This window comes from Tenrec ecaudatus, chromosome 11 (genome assembly GCF_050624435.1).
Source record: "Tenrec ecaudatus isolate mTenEca1 chromosome 11, mTenEca1.hap1, whole genome shotgun sequence".
In the NCBI taxonomy this organism is placed as follows: domain Eukaryota; kingdom Metazoa; phylum Chordata; class Mammalia; order Afrosoricida; family Tenrecidae; genus Tenrec; species Tenrec ecaudatus.
This window is the reverse complement of record NC_134540.1, coordinates 90,197,813-90,210,166: the sequence shown is the minus strand read 5'-3', so window position 1 is coordinate 90,210,166 and position 12,354 is coordinate 90,197,813. Positions and strand designations below refer to the sequence as shown.

At 35.5% G+C, this 12,354-nt stretch overlaps 1 protein-coding gene across 1 annotated transcript in view; it reads right to left on the bottom strand.

The window, feature by feature from the left end:
• The window catches only part of ANKRD10 (ankyrin repeat domain 10), a 41,734-nt gene that overhangs the window by 15,895 nt on the left and 13,485 nt on the right, over window positions 1-12,354 (bottom strand). The window contains exon 3 of the mRNA XM_075563419.1: window positions 9,941-10,032. Within this exon, the coding sequence (XP_075419534.1) occupies window positions 9,941-10,032 (92 nt within the window). The remainder of the gene's footprint in view (window positions 1-9,940; window positions 10,033-12,354) is intronic.

The window sequence follows — 12,354 nt, the reverse complement described above, 5'->3', positions numbered from 1 at the left end:
AAAACAAAGATGTGGTATCAGATTAGAGGGGAAAGTTTACATCAAATAAAACAACCAATCCAGACTCTTGATATATGAGGGTCCTTCATTCAAAAAAAGTGAGTATTCATTCCTTCTACTCCTTTTTAAAGTCCACTTTCCAAGGTGTTTTAGAAGTCTCCCTGTATATGGTCCCCACAAACAGTTGCTACTGTTAAGGCAAAAATCATTTTGAAAGTGAAAGTTATGAGATCAGGAGCAAACCTGGGTTTTCTATTTTACAAGGCAGCAGTACAGCCATCATACTTATACAGCTCCAATCTCAGAAACAAAAAAATCTGACTCTTTGGATTATCACACTGAGCACTTCTCTTTTTAAGCATGAGGTAAAGAAAAGTGCTATACATTTTGAAGAAAGGTGGAAGTTCAAATAAGTTTGACTAGAGGCAAAAAAGACTTGAAAATCCCCTAACCAACAATTGTTTGAGAATATAAAGTAGCAGTGCCTGAAATTGCTACAAATGAAAACTGACATTTTCCTGTACTGTAAGACTTCATTGGTTGGGAATTCCAATGAAATAATTTCCAAATTTTCTCATTTTTAATATATTAATTACATAAGGAAATGCAAAATTTGAGGCAAAGTTATATTAAGTACAGTTGTGCAAAACAGTGTCACTTACATTAATTTTTATAAGTATGTATATGGATTGCTAATCACCCATGTGTTATTTTTAGGAAGTATTCTAAATGGTCTAGAGAAGATCTACTATAAAATAATTTCAACAAAAAAATAAGTTGCCATATGAAGATAGAAAGTTAAATAACTGCTTAAATTTGAAAAGATTAATTATCGAACATTAAGCATTTATAATCATTCTTACAGGAAAATAAACCCTTGAATTTAGGGCCAATAGAAATACTAGCTTAAAGCTGACAGCAAAGATTATGCCTTAGAAAAAGAACAAAGTACTATAGCACGTAGATTTGTTAAAAAAAACTTTTTAGTACATTGTTTTTAAAGTAGCAATTACAATCATAAATGCCAGCTCACTGAAGAAAATGATTTTGAAGTTGGGAAAAGAAGAGAATTCCAAATATATTAAATTATTTACATTTTATATAGCAAACCAACACTAGCATGAATTTGGGTTAGGGTAAAATTTCACTGCACTTCCAAAAAATGAGACCCTAAAGAAAAATAAGCCGTGGTACTGCCAGTACCTCGAGGCTTCTTGGGCTGCTTCCTGTACCCCCACAATCTGGGCTCTCCCTGGCAAACTGACTCTGGCTCAGGAACTCCCGGGCAGAGAACTGTGGGTGGGTTCCAGCCACCAACCTTTTGGTGAGTACTTATGTCACCCAGTGACTAAAGCCAACCAAAGTTCCAAGTGGCTTCAGACAATCCCTTCAAAATATACCTCAAAGTAGAAGTAAAGCTCAAGAGAAATTATCCATGCTATGTACTCTGAAGCATTAAAGAAGAAAGAACAAACACAAGTCCCTGGTTTCTCACAACACTTTGGGGGCAGGGAAGTTCATCCCCACAGATGAAATGAAAAAGACTAGAAAATGGAGAGACAAGTAACAGAATCTGGGACAGTGAAGAGACTAGATCATAATTTTGCTCAGTGTTTGACTGGCTCTATCCCGTTTTATGAAGCCACAAATAATCATACAGATCCTTTCTGTTTCTACCAATCTACAAAAGATTTCCAAGATATCCTCATGCTACTTGTATATATTAAGCTCAAGTTGACATCCACTCATATTCCTCTCAAACAAGATGACCTGTTGATACCAGACTCTAGTAACAACTGGTCTGCAAAGAAAGATATCCCCCTTCTCACTTCTCCTACTTACTACATTTGACTACTTCCTCTCTAACCCTGGGAAATGTCCACTATTTTCTCCTCAGTTCAAATGAAAAATCTTGCAAGTGACCGCTCTGCTGTGCACCACATACCAGAAACTGACCTGAAATAAAAATGATCAGTACCGGTTACCATGGAGTCAGTCCCAAGGGCTAGGGGCCAAGGACATGTGTGTGCAAGGAAGACTGTGCTCCACAGCCCTCTCGGTGGTTGATTGGGGGAAGCAGAACAGGCTTTTCTTCTTTTCCTACCTCTACGTTGAAGTCCCTCTGTGTAGACTTGAACCAGCAATCTTTCAACTCACCCCCTACACCATCCGGGAAAACAAAAAATACTCGAGAACCATCTAGTCCCAGAATTAGTACATTTTTTTCTACAAAGGGCTACTAGAGAAACGATTTAGGGCTTTGCAGGCCACATGACGGTCCGTCACACTACCTAGCTGTTGTCATCTCAAAGCAGCAGCAGATCACATAAATAATTGGGCACGCTGTCTTCACAGACCTAGCTTTAAACACTAACATTTGGAGTTCACATAACTCTGTGCCATAAAATATTCTACATTTGACCCCCTGTACCACTGGGGAAAATGTCAAACTCTCTGTAACTCCTCTTATCTTAATGATAGATATGGTTTCCTAAGGGAAATTGTTTAAAATGGTATGCACATTCCAATTCAAGTGAAAAGGAAAAAGTGCCAAACCAGTCACAGAATATTAAATATAGAAAACATGCATATATATAAAGAACAAAAGGAAAACTTATGGGGAATATAATCATTGCTGTTTCATTTGAGTATCGTCTGTTACAAGTTCTAAGTGCCTGCTAAACTCGTCAGCGTGGATAACGGGAATCGAGTGGACTCCATCTTTACAGGACTCTCATGGATTTTTAATGGTTGAATTAGTTAGCTGGGACTGTCAAATGTACTAGAGGCTGAGAAGCTAGAATCCTCCATTAATGGTACATTTCACCAGGGAGCCAGTGGTGCTGAGGTAAGTCCTCGGCGGCCAAACAAAAGAGCAGCACTTCAAACTCACCTCGCAACCCGCCAGAGAAAGATGGGGCAGTTCTTCCTACACGTGCCCTACTGGGTCACTGAAAGTTGCCATCAATTTGACAGCAGCAGTTTCTTTGGTGTATAGTTCTCAAAACACACTGAATTTTTAACATATTAGGCTTTCAAAATGCATTTACATATGCTTCCCTATTTGCTGAAAGAAATCTACTTCGATGTTTAAATACTTGAAATAATCCTAGTTAAAATGTATCCCTCATTAATAAATCTTCAAGTCCTATTTAGTGTTTCAAGCTAAGTAGTTATCAAATCTACGTTATTTTGCTAAATTTCAGTGGGATCAGGACATGTGAATGAGACACTTTCGGATTTTACAAATTCTATAATCTCACATTCAAATTTCATACTTTATTCTGTTATAGCACAAACTTTTAGAAAGCAGGCATTCAATGATATTTATTGAATATATTAAATAGCCACACTATGATGGCTGAGGTATTACAGAGAAAATTAAAATGAATAGGAATTGCAATATTTAATGGATTAGCCCAAAGGAAAACTAAGATTCTTGAAGAAATCGCAGAAATACACTGTCAAAAAAGCACCTTCTGAATTAAAATGGAAATAGTAATGAAACTACTACACGCTTTATGCTTAATGAAAGCTTTCATAAAAACATGCAATTTGGAACTTCATGTCTTCATCGTGATGTATTTGGCATGATATAACATTTCTGAGAACAAGAGAACTCCCAGCACGGGAGCCTGCTGTGAGATGACTCGGGGGCGGCAGCAGCTCCCCACCCTCGTGTGTTTCTTCCACCTCTGCAGGGAAAGCTTTGGAAGTGGTAAGAGATTGATCTGAATGAACTCTCAGTCCTCTGAATACTCCTAGTGGTACCAGTTTGTTGATATTTTACAATCTTAGTCTTTCTCTGCAAGTTAGCATAAGTAGACTTTGAGACTGGCGAGCTAGATTTGCCACAAGCGCTTTTAGAAAGTATAATGAGTGTGGTGTGCTCCCTGTTGATTCTAGTTCCCATAATATTACAGAATTATAATTATAATGTCTTATAAGCAATTTGGGGCAGGGTGACCCAGTTCCCTTGATAACTTCGACAGCTATTTCAGGAGTTAATAAAATCATGGAAAGCCATGGAATAATCTTCACATTTTATATAACAACACCGTGAAACAGTAAAGTTAACCATGGTCCCAAAAACCTTTTAAAGACCTCATCTATGTTCAGCCTCCTCTATTTCCACTTATAGTGCCACAGTGACGTCAGGCATGTTTAAGAAGCCATTCTAATAAGAACTTTTTAATTATGTCTTTAAAATGCGCCTCAGGAAATACCAGAAATAATAATTTTTGGAATCTGAGTTGTCACAGCACCTTTGGGATGTTTCCTTTTCAGTAATGCCATATGACAATAAAAGATTACCACAATTTTTTCTATAAATATTTCTGTTAAAATTCTGATCTCAACTTATCTACTGTTAGTTTACAAATAGAAAGGTAGATATCATAAATTAGGGTAAGCAAAGCATGCAAATCTAAAGAATCTATAACTGAATTCCTAGATTAGCAGTAAAACCAATCACCGCAACAAATACCTCAACAGTATGCCTTGTGTGCAGAAAGGAAGCGATACTGAACACTCACTGCCACACTGTAAGGTTTTCGGAGAAGCCTGTGGCAGTTTCAGCGGTTTCTATATGGAATGTTCCCCCTTTCTAGGGTTACTTGAAAAAATCAAGTCAATTCGAATTACGTAGCTGGAAAACATTGACATGTGTAGTTTTTATAGATTCAGAATGTTCTGCTTGATTTAAAACGGGCAATTGTTCATAAAACAGGAAACTTAAAATAATAAGGGATCACGTATTTGCAGGCAACATTTGAATTAAAAATACATATACATACATAAGGTGCAGAAGCACATTTAATGAGCTTAAAGCCATTGTCATGTGACCACCTTAACCATGATGAGATACTGCTCTAGCACACTACTGCCTTTAAATTACCTTCTGGTAATTTTTTAGCATGAAGTCAATTTAAATATGCCAATATTTCAACAACGGTTTAACAATATGGACTAAAAGCCATTAACTCACGATTCTGGTTACGTTAAAATTTGGTATGCGGTATCTCAAATACATTAGTAACTATTCCTAGATGGAAATAAGCAAATATACGGTATCATTAAAAAAAAGATGAAAAGAAAACATTACTAAATGTCCATTTGTACAAACAAAACATTAGCAAACATTTAAAATTTCTTCAGTAAAAAAATTCATGTGTATTTTTAACCCTTTGGTATCCAAAAACTTATATAATGACAAGGACTGCCTTGAATAGACTTTCTAGGTAACAAAAGGAAGAAACCAGTTTTTACAAAGTTTCAACCTGAATAAAGTTGGTGTCAAGTTTCCAAGTTCAATAAGGTTGAAGAGTTTTGTATTATAATTCTACCCAAATTATGTTTGCATACATTAAAACATAAGTACATAATTTAAAGGGTGTGATAGAATAGTTAACATTCTCACTTGATAATTTGACAAAGGAAAAATACATCTAGATTTAGAAAACCATTGGTCGGTCAAAGCACAATTTGCCAAAGCACTCATTTAAATGCTTAGAATAAATTAATAATCTAATGCATACATTATTCAGACTGCTATGGAAACAGGAAGATTCTAAATCAAACTTGTCAAAACTCTAGCCACCAGGTGGTTCCTGTCTGGCACATAAAACTAATAGCAAATCCATCACAAAAGGATTTTCATTAAGCCACAAAATAGAACCACCAGACAAGATTGTTTTAGTCAAAATTAGATGAGGGAACAAAACTAAGATTGCAACAAACTGTAATTCAGCGGATCGAAAACCAGACCGTATTAGTATTACAATTAAAGATTTAAATACCAATTTAGAGTTAACTACTGAATTCTATGGCTGGACTTTTATTCTGAAGTGTACATAAATCCGGCAACAACAACAAAATCCTTCCTACTACGAGATTCACCAACCAAATATTAATACTAGCTTTAAATGTATCAAGAGAAAAAAAACAAAATCTGAGTTTATATATATATATAGTACGAGTTAAGAATTATTATAGACTAGTTAAGAATGGTGCAATAAATTACAAGTAATTTAATCACATTTAAAAAAGAGTATTGGTGCAATTGAGAACTAACCAATCCTGTTTATTTTTCAATATGTTTTAAAAGACTATATGGCACATGACAAACCTAGCATGGCTTCACAAAGACAGTATGGATCACTGTAAATTCAGAAAGAATTAATGGCCAGTAAAGAAAACCTGGGCTAAATTATTACCAGGTGCAAATAAACTGACAGAAATATTAAGTACCTTCATCAAGTTTGTTTTCTTTAACAAGATTTTTGCTTCCAGACAGGGTTACATTGGTAAGCAAATAAAGGTGGGTCAAAATAGCCACCAAATATGAACCTAATTAAAGCCAATTATATTATAATTAAGGACTTAAAAGTTCAGCAAAATATTTGTGTTGCTAGATTGTTAAAAAAAATATGACTAACTTCACGCTGTAGATTGTTGTTATAACTAACTGTACCCGTCTTCTAAAATTAGGTATGGAAATTTTTCTTTGCTTGAGTCACTGATCTTGCTTCTTATAAGACTACGTAGATGCTTGTGATTTGATGATCTTGGGATCAAAGTAAGTTAAAACATACATAACACTTTCACAGAAATGATCTCCGAGAGGAAAGCTGAGACTTCGGTGTAAAGCAATTACTAGTGTCAGTGTAATGTTGCACTGACGTCACTAAAGTTCCCTCAGATGCAAGCAACTCTAGTTTCACTCTAAATCCAGTTAAATCCCTTTTAGGAGGTTTTCCCTCAGAGGCATTAAAGGCAGGCTATTTTGCACATCAGGTTGATAGGGAAACAGTCTCTACTTGATGGCTCAATAAAGAGGTAACTAAATTTACTTGATTCCAAAATACTAAAATGAAAAATAATCTAACACCCAAATTAAACTATTTACAGTATTAGTAGTAAAAAGCTGGTCTCTACTGAAGCTGATGCTGTTATTTCCTCCATGGTCCACAGGAAAGAGGCAATGTGTTTTTCAAGTTAGTGTATGCTCTTTTTTCTAATCAAAACCTGCTGTTTTGTTTTTTATTTTTCTAAACAATAATAGTATTCAAATAGCGGTTCTGAGGAAAAACCAAATGACAATGAAAGCTAAATTAAGAACAATAGCAATTCTACAAAATAAAATTGTATTTAGATGCAGGGAGAGAAAAATGGGAGTAATAGTCTGTAGAGGTTAGCTGATTTAAAGTATGCAAACATTTATCTTGGTAGTATAACTGACATTTAATCTTGTGTATAGTCAAATGTAAACAATGTTAGATACTAATGGCCATGATCACACATGGCGGAAACAAAGTCTAAATTGGGAGAGAAAACTTGGCACCAAAACTTAAGAATTAAAATAAGAGAGGGGAAAAAAAAAAGAGTCCGTTAACATACTCACGTGTGGTGCTAGAAAATTTAATACGATGCACAGCAGCTGATCTGCGTTATTGATGCAACCTACATTAACAAGTAAGTTATACAACAAGCCGTTCCAGCCAGAGTAGACTTGCCCTCCTCACCATCTTACCGAATGGCTAATAAAGCAGACAATTTTCACACTTGGTCTATTTAATGCAGCAGATTATTGAAGGCAATATAGGAACTAAGAGCAAACTTATTAATTTAAAAAGAAGGGCATAAGGTTGGTAGTTTTTAATCACAGGGAAAAGAAAAAATTGTATTATGTTCTTAATATTAAAGCATAAGATCTGAAGACTTAATCATCTGGCCAACTGTGAATTGGAAAAGAAAAATGTAACTTTGAATAAGTAAATTAATTCTGTGCTTCTTGATCGTCCTTTTGAAAAACCATGTTACTTGCTAGGACTGTCATTAAGATAGCATCATTCGACACAAACAGAACCAGGTGCCATCGTTTTGGAGGACCAAGCCATTCTATCCTGGTAGACTCAAAGTGTTAAATGACAGAAAAGATACCAAGAAGCAAGTTGTAATTAAGCTTACTGGCAAATCTGATGTCTTATCTAAATGTTAAATAATCACACATACAATAGTCATAAGTAATAAGTATTAGCTCTAACTCCAAGCCAAGAGCATATATTTTTACATTAAAACTGCTTTTGACTATGTGATTCAGACTAAATATTTTCCTTAAAAAACAAAACAACAAAAACCTAAAAGTTCAATCAAGGGAAATCACCATAATGCAGGGTCTTGAGGGAGTGGCTCTTATACTGAGAACGAAAAACAGACTGGCATTTGAGGCCATGCTCAATCACACTGTTGGTGGAGATGGAAAAAGAGACACTTGAGGGTCCTGTAACCAAGGACAAAATTATAAATAAAGTATATTCTCTTTTAGAAGACACCTATATCTTTAAAAAAGGACATAGTGACAGATATTTATTGGCTCAAAGTAAAAAGTTATCCATTAATAAAACTAACAACTTAGTCATGAAATACTCCGGATCAATTAAGAGTATTATTTAGGAAAGTTGTTAAAAGGGTCAACTTCTAATTATCTACTTTTCAATAAATGACAATGTTTTAATGAATTACTTTTTAGATGACTGTATTTTATTATCAAAGCTTCTGTTACAAAAATGAAAAATTGACTTTTCAATCTATGTATAGTTATTAATGTAACTTCCTTAAGGTAATCCATTTAGAATAGTATTTTTTAAACTGTATAATAAATATTCACTTTTAAGTGATAAAGAGGAACTGCGTGTGAACCAAGTGACAAGGTTTCTTGCAATGCAAGAAATAATATAGGCCACATTAATAATACTAATAATAATACTAAGTCACCATAATATGTACATAGATGACCACACCACAGTGACTAATCTCGACAATAATACGGAATGAAACAGAAGCTAAGATATGAAGATACTAAAAGACAGTCTTGGGTACTGCCTTGCATTGACCTATACGGCTTTACTGTCCAGGAGTTAGGTTTCAGTGGCAAGCACAATACAGTCAAAATAATGAAATGGAAACCAAAGGGTTAAACTAAATCAGTTATGTGGTTTTTTATTTCTCCAAGTCTAAATGTTCATATTACCCATTTCAATAACGTGACTAATAATTAATTTTTATGAAATATTCAAAACACTCAATAAGGTAAAACTAAAAAGCTGATTATTATTTTTATTACTTGGTTATTACAGCTAAAGAGCTTACACTCAACATTTAAGGGTGAAAACCGCATCCATTTTGTTAATGCTGTAAACTGCAGAAGAAACATTTTTATAATATAAACATTTTAATAAAACATTAATGCAAATGAATATAAAATAAAATGTCTAACACTATGGCTAGCTGAAATATGAATGGATCACATTTCTAAATTAATATATTTAAAATACTATGATTTGCCCATCAAACTATAAACTAGTAAATCTAAAATAGGCTTTAAGCAAGGATATTCTAAAATAGTGCTATCAGTATCAAAAGTTCAGTGTAAGCTTGAAGTCTTTAATGTATACGGCTCTATTTCAGAGCTATAAGTCATTAAAAAAAATCACAAGAGGCTTCTAAAATGTGTTGCCCTCACATCTTCTAAGATGAGGAAGTCAAAGCCTGGAAAAGCCAAGTGTCTTTAAGAACGTGTGAGTCAAAAGGCCTGAAACTAAGTCTTCCAAGGCCTTCAAATTAAAACTTGGCAAAGCAAACTGGACTTGCCCATGGTGATACAACTAATTAGTTGTTGGCAGTCAGATTCTAAATTCCAAGTGAAATTAGTGGACTATTCTCGCCATAATATACTTGTCCTTAAGACAATGAATTCTGAGGCCGACATGAAATTAAACCCCCTTTTGCTAGTGGTCAATGTGATCCACACAATAATTTCCCTCACTAACGCCAACTGACCCAAAAGACACTGCTTATAGTAATTAAACAAACAAAAAAAATCAGGTAGTTTTTATCCTTTGCTTATCTTTAGCTCCAAACAATAAATCATGACACTTACTCGATGTGAGCTCCGTTTGCCACAAGGGCACTTATGCAATCTAGGCTACCAGACCGAGCCGCCTTATGAACAGGAGTTTCACCCTCACAATCCTGCAAACACAAAAAGGCAGAACAGACAATTCAGAGCTTATACAAGGTTGACATTTTTTAAAGTCAAACAATGAACACAACACAGGAGTTCATAATACAGCAAACACAGCAACCCAAGCTTGAAGCGAGACACAAAATGAAAAGGGACTTGTCTAAACTTTCAAAGGTCAATAGCTTCTGGGGGGAAATTGTGGATCCTCCACCACAGTGACAGCAGTCATGCTCTAGTTGGTGATTTATAATTAATTTTATGCTGGGACTTGGCACAAGCATGCTCTATATAACCACCAAGATAACGACCCTATGATAAACAGGAAGCAGTACTTAGCATATAACTTGGGGACTGATCTGTTTTTCAGGTACTTCTACCTAAAATGCTAACCTGAGTCAGGACACAGCAGGGTCTAGCTTGCATGTTCTATTTGGAACCAGAAAAGGGATCACAATTTAAAACAAGAGAGTTGGAGGATCAAGAGCTCGACAGAGGAACACAGAGGTCAAATACAGCAACCTTGGTAGACAAATAGAAGAATTTGCTACTTATCCTATATTTGCTGGGCGATTTTTACGTGTTTTTTTTAAAAAAGAAAGGGTGTGTTCCAACTAGACTTATGCTTTAAAGAAAAGAAAAAGATTTTAGACTTAAAAATGGAGGATACCTAAGATGGAGAAGGAAGTGTGGAGACTACTGCAAGCATCCTTAAAAAAACAAACACACAAAACTGGGTTACATGGAATGAAATGGGGAGAAGGAAACAAAATTTTAAAAACCCTCAGTAAATATTTCAGCTCCTCACTACTTATCAATCACCTCAAGGGGGGCGGGGGGACGGGGAAGTGGACAACTGAGGTCTTCATTCAAGTAAAAGAGATCCACCCAAAGTAAAAACAGTGGTTACTTTATAGAAATACACAATATGAAAAGTTTGCCTAGTGAAGACTGTACACTTATCTTAAAATGAACATAAAGATCTAATCAGAACATCTCATTTTTTAAAGACAAAAAACCCCAGAAAAGCAGGTGGTTGCAGAAGGAACATTTGGCGAACAAAGACCTCTTTAAGATGCTAGAGAGCAAAAATGTCATTTTGAGGTCGAATAGGTAGTTTTTCTTGGCAGATTTAGGCAGTATTTGTTTTACCATTTTTCACTTTAACATTCTACAACTTTCTTGAAGCAGTGCAACTCACTCACTTTTTCTAAAGAACATCCATTCCCATCTTGACTTCACAGCCACATGAGGATTCTGAGGCTGTAAACCTTTATGAACGCAGAAACCCTGAATTTTATCCTGAGGTGCAGGATTGGTGATGTAAACTGACAACTTTGCAGTTAGCAGTCCATTAAAGTGCCAAAGATCGATACCTTTTATTTTTGAGGGCTTTTTATGGGTGTGTGTGTGTGTGTGGCACAAACCTCAACTTACTTAGGTTTAATTTTCCTGAAAATACCTTTTATATTTGTGATTTTTTTCTTCTTTTTAAAAAAACAATTTATTAGGGGCTCATACAACTCTTATCACAGTCCATACATCAATTGTATAAAGCACATCTGTACATTCTTTGCCCTAATCATTTTCTTTTTTTTCCCTCTTTTCTTTTTTTACATTTTATTAGGGACTCATACAACTCTTATCACAATCCATACATATACATACATCAATTATATAAAGCACATCCACTCATTCCCTGCCCCAATCATTCTCAAAGCATTTGCTCTCCATATTTGTGATTTTTATGTCTGTACTATACCTTTTCTTATCCTTTCTATTTTGGGAATATGTTTTTGCTTTTCATAAAATAGGTATTCACCAGATTACTGCTGCTGTTAGGTACATTCAAATAGGGACTCACATTCAGGAGAGTGTTAGGTCAGGTTGTCTGGAGAAGCAAATCCAGTGACACTCATCGATACATAAAAAGAGCTCTATATCAAGAAGTATTTATATATCAAGAAGGCATCCCAGCCCCGTCTGTCCAGCTCCAGGGACACAGAAAAGTGAACTGAACCAGGAAGCAGGAGGATCACAAGCCATTGGGTGTAGTTAAGAGGATTCAAGATCAGTGGAAACATGACAGGGCGCCACTGGCAGCTCTCAGGGTCAGGTGACCTACATGAAGCCATGCTTAGAGGAGGCAGGCAGTGTTCCAACAGATTGGAAGGCTGGAGAGTGGAGAGAACAGTTCCCAGAGTTCCTCACTCTGGTACAAAAGGCCACACCCCGAAGCAGGCACCATCAAGCTACTGCTTGATTGACAGGTTTAATTCCATGCCTAGAGCCATGAGTGAGTGGGTAGTCTAGTAGACATAATCCCTAACCAC